Source organism: Mirounga angustirostris, unplaced genomic scaffold (assembly GCF_029215605.1).
Source record: "Mirounga angustirostris isolate CCGP_5_RB_7025 unplaced genomic scaffold, mMirAng1.0.hap1 SCAF_3, whole genome shotgun sequence".
NCBI lineage: Eukaryota > Metazoa > Chordata > Mammalia > Carnivora > Phocidae > Mirounga > Mirounga angustirostris.
Window position 1 is genome coordinate 78,308,574 of NW_026991711.1, and position 15,898 is coordinate 78,324,471.

General features: G+C 36.9%; 1 protein-coding gene, 1 long non-coding RNA gene and 1 other non-coding gene across 13 annotated transcripts in view; 1 reads left to right on the top strand and 2 right to left on the bottom strand.

Moving 5' to 3' along the window:
- Positions 1 to 15,898, top strand: part of ZDHHC20 (zinc finger DHHC-type palmitoyltransferase 20) — an 80,946-nt gene that overhangs the window by 31,910 nt on the left and 33,138 nt on the right. For all 9 annotated transcript variants that reach the window (XR_008505645.2, XR_010410076.1, XR_008505646.2 and 6 more), the window contains exons 3-4: positions 2,924 to 3,027; positions 8,999 to 9,119. Coding sequence is in view for 6 of the 9 variants with exons in the window: in XM_045869175.3 (XP_045725131.1) it covers positions 2,924 to 3,027; positions 8,999 to 9,119 (225 nt within the window). In the remaining 3 variants the exon portion in view is untranslated. The remainder of the gene's footprint in view (positions 1 to 2,923; positions 3,028 to 8,998; positions 9,120 to 15,898) is intronic.
- LOC123839572 (uncharacterized) overlaps positions 9,488 to 15,898 on the bottom strand; it is a 45,061-nt gene continuing 38,650 nt past the window's right edge. For all 3 annotated transcript variants that reach the window (XR_010410078.1, XR_010410077.1, XR_010410080.1), the window contains one exon: positions 9,488 to 15,042. This is a non-coding gene — a long non-coding RNA (uncharacterized LOC123839572). The remainder of the gene's footprint in view (positions 15,043 to 15,898) is intronic.
- LOC123840042 (U6 spliceosomal RNA) lies at positions 12,102 to 12,208 on the bottom strand. Its single transcript, XR_006789865.1, has one exon. It is a non-coding gene; the product is annotated as a U6 spliceosomal RNA (small nuclear RNA).

Consider the following 15,898-nt stretch of genomic DNA (forward strand, 5'->3'; position numbering starts at 1 on the left):
GGGAGAGAGAATCTCACACAGACTCTGTGCTGAGCACAGAACCTAACACAAGGCTTGATTCCAGGACCCTGAGATAACAACCCAAGCTGAAACCAAGAGTCGGCCTACCAGCTGACTGTGCCAGCCAGGCACCCTGTTTATCTATTACTTCTAACTAATGGTTTATAGCATGTATATGTGATCAGAAGTTTTCTTATTAACAATCACATTATTTCAAATTTATATAAAAGCAGTATTTCCTGTTATCCTTTACATTATAGTTTGCTATTTTCCATTTGTTAAGTACTTATTACATTCCAGGCATGATGCTAAGAGATATATCAGTTTGTTTGTTTTTTTTAACTGAGGGTTAAGATTTTTTAAAGCAGACACCATTTTGTTCTTATATCTATGGAGAGCAGAAATACTCTAAAAATATTTTGGGAGTATATTTTATATGCTGACCTTAGTTGTAAGTAACTAAATGATTAAGAAGTTTAAAGTACCTCAAGGTTATCATTTATCTCAAAGCTATACAGTAGAATACAGATGAGGATTGACAAACTTGACTGAATATGGCGGCCAGGCAAAAATTTTTAAAAGTGAAGTGAGCTAGGTGAAGATAATATTGCAAACTCGGTAAATGGCCTCAGTGTTCATGTAACAGTAGGAAACTGAGCTCCAGTATACTTTTCCAAAGGAAAATCAAATGAAGGAATGATATTGAATCCATTAGGTAGACCATGAGGTTCAACCTGGAGGGAACAGAGATGGTAGAGAATGCAGATTTTGAGAAGCCAAAATTTTCAATGAGGATGATAATCAGTTTTAGTGGACATGAAAAGAAAGCAAATTTGAAGATAGAAGGAAGTTGTGGTAAGGTTTTTGTCTTGGCATCAGATGTTGGCTCTGAAATAGGATGTGACTACTAAGATGATGGGTAAAGTGGAGGAAAATAGACTTCTAGGTATGACATAATGAAAAGAACCTTGGATTTTTATCGAGCAGATATGGGTTTGAATCCTGGCTTTATCATTTACTAAGTGACATTGGGCAGGATATTAAATTCTCTGCACCTCGGTTTTCACATTTGTAAACTGAAAGAATACATTCCAGGACTACAGTGAGGGTTAGAAATAGGGTACACATTATATACCTTCTAATAGGCTTTCAGTAGGTGGAAGTAGTGATTTGAGTAGCTGTGGTCAAATACGGTTAGCAGGAAGTCCCAGTGTTGTATAATGCATTCATCAGTCATGAGTCATGCACATGGAGCTATTTCCCAGGAACATCACAGCCAAGGTGGAGTCGAAACTATGAACAACACATTTACACTGGCCATTGAGATGGACTGGAGGGAAGGAGAGCAGTCGGCTTTTGCAGTGATCCAAATGAGTTAAGCAACAGTTTATGAGCTGTTACACTGGCAGTGAAAATAATGAAAGAGAGGAACTAGAATTTGAGGTGCTTTGTGCTGATTAGCTGTGCGATGTGAGGAGTTACTGGGCCCTGGCTTCCTGTGGGACTCATGGTTCTGTTCTCTTAGACCATATGTGCCCCAGTATAATTGCAAAAGAAAAGGCTGGGTCCAATGAGTTGTTAATTTTTTTTATCATTATTTTATTTAAAAAGAACATTTTTTAAAACCAAAAGTGAAAGGAGAAATAACCTCAGACAAAAGGAAGAATAGTACTTTGAATTGTTCTTTGCAGACCAGTGAAAACGTCTATCATTCCTTAAACTTGGGAAACATGGAAATAGGGAACGTGCAAAAAGAACCAGGTTTTGAGAGGAAAGATTCTTGGATAGTAATAATAATAATAGCCAGTATTGGGGTGCCTGGCTGGCTCAGTCAGTAAAGCGTGTGACTCTTGATCTCAGGATTGTGAGTTTGAACCCCAGTTGGGTGTAGAGATTACTTTTTTTTAAAATGGCCAGTATTTGTTAAGGATTTATTATGTGCCAGATGCTGTTTTAAATGTTTCTCATGTATTAGGTCATCAATATTAAGCAACTAGCTTTAATAAAACAAATTAAGTGCTTTAATTAAAGTCTGAGCAGATTAGAGGGGGAGTATAGTATGAAGAGGTAATGAATTCTAAAAATAATTGAAAAGGCTTATGTGGAAGAAGTAATATTTGATCTGAACTTTAAAAATGAGTAGAATTTCAAACTTTGAAGCTTGTGTCTGCTTTGTTTTCTTCAGTGGATTTGTGGTGCCTCATTCCAAACAGAAAAAGTTAAGCACCTGGTAGATAGTTCTTGCTTCCTATGGAAACTAGTCCTACTTCTTTCAAAAAGAAAAACTGTAGAACACAACAAAAAGCCCTAAATTATATCAGTGATAAGTTAATATTTGGAGATAAAGATGTTAGAATGTTTATACTAATCCACTTGTGAAACAGTTACTGCAGAAATTTTAAATGGGTAAAAATTTTTCGTTAGTCTATGTTGAAAGGAGAATGAAATTTAGTGTAATGTTTCTGGTTAATCCAGGAACTGAGTTTTTCAGATTACTCATTATCCACAATGGTGGGACTTCCTTTATTACTTTGTAATTCCTTGAATTTAATGTTCATAGTGATGGAAGCTGTCTTAAATAATTTTTAAGTCATTCAAAATGTAATTTTTAGGAAGAGCTTGAAATTCAGTGAGTGAAGAGGGTGTTTCAACTTAAATGTTCAGCAGTTTAATAAAATCAAATCTCATCTCAGGCTACAAGTCTTTACTTATAAACCAGGCTGATAACCCTTAAATGCGGGAACTGAATCTGTAATGGTAGGTCATTCAGATAAAGGAGTTTATAAATTTGATGTCTTCAGTAGGTTTGGATTAAGGTATTTATTGGATTAAGCCTCCTGACCCTAAATATTGTGTTTTAATGTAATGCTTTTTCCTGTTTTCACCTGGATTCAATGAAATGTTATTTGTTTTTATTTACCAGGAAAGGCCGTTGTTTACCTTGTGGCTTTCCATCTGTTCTTTGTTATGTTTGTATGGTCCTATTGGATGACAATTTTCACATCTCCCGCTTCCCCCTCCAAAGAGGTAAATTTAATGTTGGTAAATTACCAAATGCTGTAGCTAATTATGGAATTATTTTCCCTGTGTTACCTTTGTTAAAACTTTATTACATAATGCATTTGTTCTGTTTCCGTTCATGAACTTGCTTGGTGACTCCACATTGTGAATGTGAGTCGTCAGCCTGGTCTCAGATACAGCCCACTGACTTAGCACACTAAAAGATTGATCATAGTTTACTTAATACTGGTATTTTTCTGCCATGCTATATAGTCTTAAAGACATACATTTTTTTACTGGACTAAAAAATCTTAGGGGACAGAATTGAGTTAGAAAAGTAGAGTGTATTTTTGGACACCTTAACATATTTTCTCAGGCCTGAACAAATATGCTGCAACTAAAGAAAGTTTTAATTGTGGGAAATAAATTGTCTAGGCTGTTGTTTGTTATACTTTAATATGGCTAGTGTTTCTTCTAATTTGAGGTTCCACTGGGAAAATAATGTGAGTAAATATTTATGTAGAGTAAATTTTAAGACCAGTATGTTTCTCTTGCCTTGACATAGCTGACTGAAATCTAGTATAACTAGATGGCTAAGAATGTACCCTCTGGTGTTAGGATTATCGGAGTTTGATTTTCTGCTCTAACACATTACTTAATGTCTCTGAGCCTCCGTTTTCTTATTGGAAAATGGAGCTAACAATAGTGCCTGTTTCTGTAAGATGTTTGTGAGGATTGAGATTTATTCAGATAAAGCTTTTAACACAGTACCTGCCACATGGTTGGCAATCAAATATTAGATGATGATGATAATTATTTCCACTCATATAAAATTCATCAAAATTTGTTAAAAATTATAGACCATATGTTTAAGATAATATCAACTTCCAATTAACTTTTTATAAAACATATATACAGAAAAGTATATATAAATGTATACCTGATGGATTTTCACAAACCAGACCTTGAGCAACCACCACCAAGTTGAAGAAACAGAACATTACCAGCATCTCATAAGCGTCCTCATGCTCCCTTCCAGCCACGAAACCCACTGTCCTGCCCCCTAATAGCATCAGTTTGTTTTGCCTAGTTTTGCACTTTACATAAATGGAATCATACACTCTTGTGTTTGTGTCTCTGGCTTCTTTCATTAACATTCTGTTTGTATATTCATTCATGTTGTTGCATGTACTTGTGGAGCATTCATTCTCATTATTGTTTAGTATTCAGCTGTGATAAATAATAATTTAATTGCTCTGCTGTTGATGGGCAGGGGCATTTGGGTGGCTTCCAGTGTAAGGCTCTTATAAAGAGGGCTTCTGTAAACATTCTATAGCATATACCTATGTATATACTTACATATATAGAGAGAGAGAAAGAATTCTTTTGGGTAGGTGCCTCGGATTGGAATTGCTGGATCATATGTTGTGTGTACATTCAGCATTAAGTAGAAAATGCCAGTCTTTTGCACATTTTTTTTTCCATTGGATGCTTTTGTTTTAAGGGGTAGTGAAATCATCAATCAAACGTAGTGTTTCTTAAAATATATTCATCAGACATTTGGTAATAATTAGTCATCTCTTAAAGTTATGTTACAAAATGCCATCCATATCTTTTTTTTTTTTATTTTTAAGATTGATTTATTTTTAGAGAGAGAGCACATGTGTGCAAGCGGGAAAAGCAGACTCCCGGTAAACACTGAGCCCGACACAGGGGCTTAGTCTCATGACCCTGAGATCATGACCTGAGCCAAAACCAAGAATCAGTCACTTAACCGACTGAGCCACACAGGCGCCCCACAAACTGCCATCTATATCTTAAGCTCCGAGTTGAAAAGGAGCTGATTTTATTTAATCATTTACTACTAATGATGGCTATTGAAAACATAGCATGTATTGAAGTAAATAGTTCTTGTTATAGGAAATAAAAAATAGAAAAAGAGGGGTGCCTGGCTGGCTCAGTTGTAAGAGAATGTGATTCTTGATCTTGGGGTCATGGATTCAAGCCCCATGTTGGGTGTAGAGATTACTTAAATAAATAAAACTTTAAAAAAGTAGGATAAAAACAATTGGTAATACTTTTGAGAAGCAGTATAGTACAGGGTTGTGAAGGACTCAGACTCTGGCTCCACACTGCCCAGGTTCAACTCCTGCCTCTGCTACTTGCTAGCTGGGTGGCCTTGGAGACTTGCCTTAGCTGTCTGTACCTCAGATCTCTCCTGTAGAATGAAGGTGATAGTAGTACATACCTTATGGGATTGTTGTAAGTATTGAATAAATTAATAATATAGGTAGTTAGTAATAATAATATATACTAAATAGTATATGTAAAGTGCTCAGAAGGATACATAGCACTTAATAAGTGCCATTTAAATGTTATTTATTTTGGTGGTTGTTTGTCATATTGCATCCATTTAGCATTCAGCCGAGGGCTTAAGCCTTTACATCCACTCCATCCTTCATGCTCCCCTATTTCTAGAAGTTCAGCTGAATACGCAGGCCTGTGTCCATTGGCCCTGCTATGGCATGCTCTGCCTTCCCCGTCATAGAACTTACCATCTAGTTTCATAATTGCCTATTGACTTGTATGCACCACCTTATTATCAGTTTTTGAGGGCAGGGATCATTTTTATGGTGTCCTGCACTACATCCCTTTCCCCACTATTTAGCACATAGTGGGTGTTCACTATTGAATGAGTTAATTATTAAATCATCAAGGGCCAGCTAAGTTAAGATGCAGTGACAAGCAAGAAAGAGCAGGAGTTTATGGTTCTCTTTCTAAATAAGCTTCCAGTGTGCTGACTGAGATAGCTCCTTACAATGGTTACAGAGCCGTGAGGTCGCTCCTAAAGTAACTGTATTAACAGGACTCTGTGAGCTGAGAGGTTAGAGCAACACTTGGGAATCAGACCCAGGGAAATTGGTTGAGTCTGAATAGCAAAAACACTACATTTTTAGGAAAGTTAAGTTATAAATATGGGTATTTTTTTCATCCTTTGTCAGCAAGTACTTGGCACCTACTGTTTGTCAGACTGTGCTAGGCTCTGAGAATAAAAAGAACAAGAAAGACATGGTCCTTACATTTTAAAAGGAGAGACAGATGGTAGATAAGTAAACAAACAAAATAATTATAAATTGTGATAAATTTAGATAACTTAGAATAAGAACATGATGATATATTAAAGCATAAACAATGAAAGATACTAGAGGAAAAAGCTACCTTAAGTAGTATGGTCAAAGAAATCTCTGAGGAAGTGTCACTTAAACCAAGACTTTTGTAAGTATCTCTTTCACTAAAGTGTTAGCTTTTTGAAGGAAGAATCTTTGTTGCTTATTGCTGTATCCCCATTGCCTAGATTCAGACCTCGTATGTAACAGGCAGATTGCTAAATACGTGAATGAGTGAATGGTGAGGAGGCAGCATATGAAGAGCTGGCAGGCATCTTCCATCACTAAGTGTCATCTTTAAAAAGAAAATATGGCCCCATCACTTCTCTGGTAATCCTACAGAGGTTGCCAATCAGCTACAAGATAAAGGTCATGCTCATTTGCATGTACACAAGACCCTTCATGAACTAAAATCTTACTAACTTCATCTCCACTGCTTCTTCCTGGAACTCGATAGTCATGTAATGTTTTGCCCTGACTATACCATGCTATATTCACATCTTTGTGCTTTCTGTATGCTGCTCCCTTTACCAAGATTCTCTTTCCCTCCTTGTTTTCCTGGAAGATTCCTGTTTATCTCTCAAAACCCAGCATAGGTACCACTTCTTCCAAGAGTCTTTCATTGACAGTCCCCACCCCCTCCTAAGGGAATTTTTATCATACCTGGTAACATATTGTACTATGCTGATTTGTAAGTTATATTTCTTTATTGACATGGCCAGCATTCCTACTGGACTGTAGAAATGTACTTTTGAAGGCAAGGGCCATATTATTCATCTGTGGATTCCTATTACCTGCGCAGTGCCAAGTTCTTAATTGGTATCTAATACATATTTAAATTGAACCATCTGAACACTGAATTTAAGATGATGGCATTTCATAGTTTGAATTCTGTTTTGTAGTTTTTAATGAAAACTAGATGTATAGTAATAATTTCCAAAGTCTAATCCATTTTAAATTTTGTTCCATTCCTCATCTAAAATTCTGGTGTCTCTTGAGATTTTCATTTTAAGTTTTTCATAATTTATAACATTAGTCCTTAAGGAAAATTAATAATGTTGAGGCCTGGAATAGTACCACAGGCTAGAAATATGATAGCCCAGGGAAATCTGTTCAGATTTTACAAGGGAACTGTAAAATTTGATTGGAGCATCTCCTATCCAAATATACATTTATCATCATACCAAATGATTCTTATACTCTACTGTGAATGCTTCAGAGACACATGTCAGGGAAGAACTTTTAATTCAAACAAGTTACCAGTTAAAATTCTCTTAAAAGAGAATGGGCCATTTTGCAAAGTAGGGAAGTATTTCAGTACTTGAAAGTATTCACGAGGGAGTGGATCTCAGAAACGGCGTCTGAAGATTCCTACCTCCCTGGGAAGTTAGATAAGTGACCTCCAAAGTCTCAGCTTAAGATTATGGGAAACTTTTCTGACCTCTTTCTGTTCAATTTGTCTGTGTTAACTTCTCATGCCTTAGAAGTAAATTTGGGGATTTCTTATGCCATCAAGATTTGGTTGTGGGAACCAGGAAAGGTAATCTAAATAGAGTCTTCTACATCCTAAACTGTGGTGTTTGGTCAGGTTAGAGTAACAGTCTGTAAAAAGCAAGAACAGTTATTTTACATTAGCAATATGGAGGGAAGCATGGTAGAGCAGAACTCAAAAGACTTGTATTTTAATATCAGCTCTGCCAATAATTGTACAATCTTAGAAAATTCGCTGAGCCTCTTGGTATCACTGTTCCCTCAGCCCAGAGCTCTTTCTACTACTATGCCAAACTGTTGCCTTCTTTGTAACAGATTAGGCTGCACTGATAAGCTAATACTATTATGACTGATGATGAAGCATCAAGAGTATGGAAAGTTTTGGTAGTGAGTTAGCAGGTAGATCAAAATACTTGAATATAAAAACTCCATTCATGACTCTTTAGGCCTTTTCAAGCAAAACCTTGCTTTTGCTTGAAAAAAATTGAGAAACAGTACAGTTAAAATACAAGACATGATCAAGAACAAGTCTCAAGCCATTTTTAGTTTAAAAGGAAATGCTGTGAAATAAAGACTGATAGAAACTGAAAGCTTTTGTTTACATGAAATTAGAGGCATAAAACTGAGGGTCCTTGAGATGCTGGGATGACATGAGGAGCAACTATAAACAAGTCCTTTGTAAGGAAAATGCTATTTAAGAAATGAACTGGAGGCTGGCCACACTATGGGAATAAAAACTTAAGAAATGGAAACTAAAAATAGCATAAAGGAATTAACTCTTTGAGAAAAGGAGACTATGCTTGCTTTGACAATCCTTAATAATTTTGCAGAAAGTATTCCTATTGGTTAGCTCTTTAAAAGCTAAAACAGAGTAGTAAAAGAATGACTTGTTGACCTCACTGAAATATTTGGCCAGAAAATGGCTGGACCATGTGCCTATGATTTAACCTCTTAACCCAAAGCCAGTGAATCTTGGACATCCTTCCAAAAATTAAAATTTTCTTGGCACTAATTTTCAAACATCAAAATTTTTACTAATAGAAAATATATATATTAAGCCCTTTTTGGTTGGAGGTATTTAATTTTTTCTGTAAAATACAAAGATGCAAAATTTTCTAGTTAACATTTTTTCCCATCACTAGTATAGAGGGCAAATATTTCTTAATCTGTCAAAGGTATGTAGTTTTGTTAAAATATACTTGATTTAGCTTCTTTAATTTGAAAATAAGTTTTGCCTTCATAGAAGAAAATGTGTTTTCAACAAAGGATGAAACTTTGTTTTTCTGAGCATAATAGTTTATGGGATTAAAAAGAATTAATAGTTATTTCTCCTTTTATAGTTCTACTTGCCCAGTTCTGAAAAGGAACGTTATGAAAAGGAATTCAGCCAAGAAAGACAACAAGAAATTTTGAAAAGAGCAGCAAGGGACTTACCTATCTACACCACATCAGCTTCAAGGAGTAAGAAAAACCAGTCTTAAGCTTTCCTTGCGAAGGAATTTTTAAAATATGGTTAATCCTGCCAAGATATATCTGCATGATTTGACAGTTACATCGATATTGTGATTGCTACAGATAACATCTGCAAAAACAAGATTTTCCTGTGTTCTGTATCTTCTGTGGTATTTCAGATGTACATACATTTGTACATATATTGATACAGATTTTTTAAGGGGCTCACTTCTCTCTGCATTTTTTTTCTAATTCAACCTCATGGCTAAAAATGTCACTTGTTATTCTTAGCAAACCATCATTTAGAAATTCTGGTTTGATTTTGAATATTGTGTGTCATCATGGAGTCATTTTTAAAAAAATCAAGAATGTGCTAACTTAGAATGGAGAGGAGTAAAAGACACAAAGGGGAAGAATCCTGTCAAGTTTTAAACCCAATACTCAAAAGAGCCAAAATTTGAACTCAGGTTTGTCTGGTTACAAAGATGTTGGTATTTCTACTCTCCCACTGCCTATTGACATAGGTGACTCCTGCGGCACCTTCCTTTTCTCAGGGTGACAGTCTTACAATACGAATGAATTTATGAGTGGCCAGTGTAGTCACTTAAGTATAGGAAATGGTTTTAAGTTCTATATTATATACCTCATGAGTTTTGTTCAAATACAGGATAATATAATAGCTAACAATTATTCTGTACTTTACACACACTCATTTAAACTTCACAGCAGCCCTTTGAGGTAGATACTATTGTCTTCATTTTACAGATGAGGAGACTGAGACACAGAGAGGTTTATAACTTGTTTGAAGCCATATGTAGAAAAATGGATTTAAATCTGGGTGCTCTGGCTCTAGAACCCACTATGCTGTTCAGCTCCGAGGGGAAATAAGAGGAGCTTTACCTTTGTATAGTTATGTGCAAGTCGTGGCTAAGGAATGTAACTAAGTTTGTACAAGATTTTAGGAGGGGATATTTGGCTGACTTAAATTTTTCATGCATTTAATACTATTCTTTTTGCATGACTAATATATTGCTGTACATAACAAAAACATGAATTTCAAACCAGACCCAAGCTTTTCCAGTACTAGGGTAGTGAAAGTCACTAACTTTCTAAGTTCTTGTTTCCTTATTTTATTTTTTATTTTATTGGTTTTTTGGTTTTGTTTTGTTTTTTGAGAGAGAGTGTGCAAGTGGTGGGGGGCAGACGGAGAGCAATAGAGAGAATCTTAAGCAGTCTCCATGCCTGGTGTGGAGCCTAGTGTGGGCTCAATCTCACAACCCTGAAATCATAACCTAAGCCAAAATCAAGAGTCAGATGCCTAACCGACTGAGGCCCCCAGGTGCCCCTTTGTTTCCTTATTTTAAAATGAAGATAAGAATATCTACATCTTTGGGTTAGTGGAAATATTAAATGAGATACATGAATGAGATATATACATTTAGTGTAGATCTTGGTATTAATAATAAATTTTCAGTAAATGGTTAGCTAATATAAAATAATCCTTTTTTATATTCAATTATGAAAAGTCTGATTTATAATAATTATTTCTACTTACAGTTCTGTAGATTAGATGTTCTTAACCCAAAGTCCAAGACTTCAGAGAATTTATGAATTCTGAGATGGTATGCAAAGTTGTGGGTACATGTAGTGTTCAAAATACCCCATTCATACCAAGATAATCTGATTTTCAGAGCAGTATGTGTGGCCTGAAGAGTTAATAGCCACTGATGTAACATCTTTACACTAAGGCTTTCCTCTACTCTGAATAATACCCTTCATCTATTCAATATTATACCAGAATTATGCTAAATACTTTACTAGTGATTATTTAATCCTCAGAACAACTCTGAGGGAGGTGCTGCACTTGTCTTCATTTTAGAGATGAAGAAATGAGGCACAAAGTAGGTGTCCAAAGTCCCCGAGTAATAAGATCTGGGATTTATAACTTACCTTCTGACTACAGGCAGAGTCCCTGCTCTTGAGCACCATTTTATACTGCAATTCTATTGCTTAGAATTCCAAACTTTGGGAGTTTTTATCTTTTTTCTTATTATAGAAATAATATGCATTCATTCTTTAAAAAACAAAATTACAGAAATACATATTATAGAAAGTAGACTTTTCATAGAGCAGAGACGAGTGAAAGTGATGGAGCTGCCTCCACACGGAGGAGAGGTGGGGGGCTTTTCACCCAGTTCCTTTTTGGGCTTTTTTGAACCATGTGGAGAGATTATTAGCTATTCAGGAAACAAAATGGGTCTTTCTAGACCTTCTCCCTCCACAGTGTGGATCCAATTGACATCTCTCTCTAGCTTTGTCCCACACTGTTTCCTTGCATCACCTCTGTGCTAAAAGCACTCTTGTCTTTCCCCACCTTTTTTATTCTTTTTCTCTGCTTAGAACAATTATTTTTTCCTCTCTAAATCCAGTTTAAAGTTTTAATTCAATGTCTGCTTCTTTTCACCCATTTCTATTCACTTGAGCAAGAAGTGATTTTTATTTTTTTAAAGATTTATTGTGCTCGCTTCGGCAGCACATATACTAAAATTGCAATATTTTTTTAAAGATTGATTTATTTACTTGAGAGAGAGAGAGCGCGCGGGAGCATGCGTGCATGCATACGGTTGGGGGGGAGGGGCAAAGGGAGAGGGAGACAAGCAGACTCCCCACTGAGGGGGAAGCCTGACATGAGGCTCCATCCCAGGACCCTGAGCTCATGACCTGAGCCAAAATCAGGAGTCAGTCACTTTAACTGACTGAGCCACCCAGGCGCCCCAAGAAGTGATTTTTAAAGTCTTCTCTGAACTTCTCAAATTCTTACCTTGTAGGTCACAAATCACTGCCTCATAGTTATTTCTGTTTATGTCACTTACTCGACCTTATTCTAAGACTCTGGCAGTCAGGAATTTTTCCCATGGTCTCTAACAAAGTGTCTTGATTAAATAGGCCCTCAGTAGATATTTGTTGAATGAACCTCTTCCTGGGTATTCTCCTTATTGGCTGTTTATTCACTTTTTGAATGTCATTCTCACGCAGAGGCCATGTTAATCTTATCTGTATTGTGCCAGTTTTAGTATATGTGCTGTCAAAATGAGCACTGTTTATGCACTTTTAAATCTCCCTAGTTTTCTCTCTTTCACTGATTTTCCCCATCATAGTCTGACTTTGTATTTTATCAGAAATAATTTTTTTAAAGATTTTATTTATTTATTTGACAGAGAGAGAGAGCACAAGCAGGGGGAGTGGCAGGCAGAGGGAGAAGCAGGTTCCCCACAGAGCAGGGAGCCCAATGTGGGACTCGATCCTAGCACCCCGGGATCATGACCTGAGCTGAAGGCAGACACTTAACCGACTGAGCCACCCAGGCGCCCCGAAATAGTAATTATTATTATCATCCTAGTAACACCTGCTTTATTGAGAATCTGATATGTTCCAGGAGATTTATATTTAATCTGCACAATAGTCCTTTACACTTGGTATTATTTGCACGTACAGAAGAGGCAATTGCGGCTCATGGAAAGTAAGTTACTGACGCAAGGTCACAAGCTAGTAAGTGGGAGAGCTAGCATCTGACCTAACTGGTGACAGAGTCCCTGCTGCCAGTGCACCTTTACAAACTGGCTTTTCCAGAGCATATCAGTTTCCTCTTGGTATGTGTGTTCTCATCCTTTTTTTGTTTTTTTTTTAAGACTTATTTATTTATTTGAGAGAGAAAGAGTGCGGGGGTGGGGGTTAGAGGGAGAGAGAGACTTTAACAGACTGAGCTGAGCGTGGAGCCTGACACGGGGTTCTATCCCACAACCCTGAGATCAGGGTTGAAACCAAGAATCGGAAGCCTACCTGACTGTGCCACCCAGGCGCCCCTTGTCCTTTGTTATATTTGCATGAAGATTACTGACCTTTTTCTTCTCTTCTCCCCCAGTTTGCTCCTATAACACTTGCGTCTCCACTTAAAAAATCACAGCCAGTTTTTTCCCTTTGCTCTCAGGTATATGTCAAAGTATATCTCTCTCAAAAACAACAACAGTTTGGTTCAGATGCTGTTCTAACCGCCATTATATTTTCTCTTCCCTTTGAGTTAGATTCTCTTATAAGTTGTCTGCACCCAAGTCCTCTTTTCCTTCCCAGCTAATACCAGACAACTGGCTTCCATTATCCCTACCCAAGTTCAGTGACTTTTGTCATTCTGGTTTCTTGAAAAGCTTTCTTCTTTGTGCTTTTCTGTTCTAGTTCTGTTTCTTAATCCTTGAATGATTATTCTTCCTCCTAAATTTTTTTTAATTTTTCTTAACCTCACAAGGGTGCCTTGCCCTTATTCTTTTCATACTGTTCCTTCGGCTTTTGTTTTCACCTCTGGAATTCTGACACTAGGATATTGTGATTATTAGTTTATTGTGTCTCAGTTTGTTTTCTTTAGTAGTTTTCAGGAATGAGTTCACTTTTCTGAATATGAATTAAAACAGATTCAAGGAGGGCGCCTGGGTGGCTCAGTTGGTTAAGCAACTGCCTTCGGCTCAGGTCATGATCCTGGAGTCCCTGGATCAAGTCCCGCATCAAGTCCCGCATCGGGCTCCCTGCTCGGCGGGGAGTCTGCTTCTCCCTCTGACCCTCCCCCCTCTCATGTATTCTCTCTCATTCTCGCTCTCTCAAATGAATAAATAAATCTTTAAAAAAAAAAAAAACAGATTCAAGGATATTGTCACACTAGCGCTCATTTGCATTCCAGACCCTTTCTTGTATGTGAGGCAAAGGGGTGGAGTTGCAGCTGCACACCAGGATCACTTATCTAGAAGCCTACAGTCTAGCTGCACGAGGGCTGCAGCATTCTTCCTGATGTTTCAGAGGGAAGAACCTGCAGACCTCTCCCCCAGAGCACCCTGTAGCCATTATTCAAGGATTCATCCCTCTTGGCATGTGTCTACCCATTCAGCATCTCCAGCTTGGTCATTTTCTAGGTTAGTTGCACTGATATGTCTGTTTTCTACGTGTATCCATGGGACTGGGTGAGCTTAGAGTCCTCCTACTTCATCACCTTCCTGGCTCCCACCAGAATAGCTGTCCTTGAGTGACCTATTATCCAAACCTACAAACCCAAATAAAACTGGATTCATCAGTTCAAAATTTAATACCATCAAGCAATATTTGTCACATGGTAGAAACTCTAAATTTTGTTGAATGAATGAGAGAATGAATAAATGAAAAACATCCTGCCCCACTCTCCCTGCTTCCCCCAGACTGAGCTTATTTCTGCCGTTGGCAGCCTTGTTCATTTCAGCACCCAAGACAAGAAACTGAAGTTTGCCAATGGCTCCTTTTTCCTCAGTTCTTCTGTCTACTCCGTCATCAGGATCCTACAAAAGTCTTCCTCAAAGGTCTGTTCAGTTTGGTCTCATCTCAGGGCAAAATTCTCATCTCAGAATTTTGAGTGGAAGTATAGAGGAAAAAGAATATAAGATACTCCTGATCCTCATCTTACCACTAATTCAGCTATATATAGCTTTGGGCAAATTACTTTCTCTTGATATTAGGGTGTTTTTCATCTGTAGAATGGAGATATCAACTAGGAGATTTCTACTGTCCTTTATAGCTTTACTTTTTCTATGTTGTATGGTTTTATTTCCCTCATGTCCAACCCAGGTGAGGTGTTATAGAACACACCCTCAGTAAACTATAGCTTATTCTTTTAGGTGGATATTTATATACATTCCCTTCATCTTAAAGATATTTTTGTTGAAATAACAAAAGTAATACATGCCATGATTTAAAAAAAAATTTTTTTTTAGGGCACCAGATGAAAAGTGAGGGGCACCTGGGTGGCTCAGTTAAGCATCCAACTCTTGATCTCAGGGTCTGACTCTTGATCTCAGCTCAGGTCTTGATCTCAGGGTCATCAGTTCAAGCCCTGCTTTGCGCTCCATGCTGGGCTTGGAGCCTACAAGAAAAAAAGAAAGAAAAGTGAGTTTACCCTTCACCCCAGCACTACTCTCTGGGGGCACCCTGTATATCTTTGCAGGAATTTTTTATACTTGGCAGAGTATTACATAACTTATGTACAATTAATTAATATATTTTAACAACTAGAGTAAACAGATTTTAACCAATACAAATTTGGTTACCTGGATAGTGCCTTTTAGCAGGTATAACTTACAACATTACTTCAAAATAACACTTTGTCTCTCTTATATGTTAATTCACATCTGGAAGGTGGATGCATTTTATTGGGATATGTAAAGAAAAAAAATATGTATTCTTATTCCCCTCAGACATGTGAAACATGCTACATATCCAGACTGTTCAACAATTTGCTTTTTTTCCATGTGATATATTTGCATTTTTCCAACTTAGGGTACATGTGTATTTTGTATGGAAAATTCTTGTTAAAGTTTACATAGTATTCCACTGTATGGATATATCAAAATGCTTTGCCATTTGGATAATTCAAGTTATTCATAGTATTTTGTTATTAAAAACAATGCTGTAGTGAACACATCTATAGAATTTTCTAGAAGTAGAAATGCTGAGTCAGAGAACATATACATCTTAAATTTTTATTGATACTGCCAAATTTCCTTCCAAATAGATTGTAATACATGACATGATTCATGCACTTTTTAGAGGGTATACTTAATTTAAATTTTTATTTGAACGTATTTTCTACACAATTACTATGTTTGTTAGGATCACAAGTAACAGGCAACAGCTTCAGCTTTTTAACTCCTTTCACCCCAAAAAGCTACCAAAAAATATGAAATGGTGGGTATTTCCTGTATGTGAAGGGCAGGGCTACA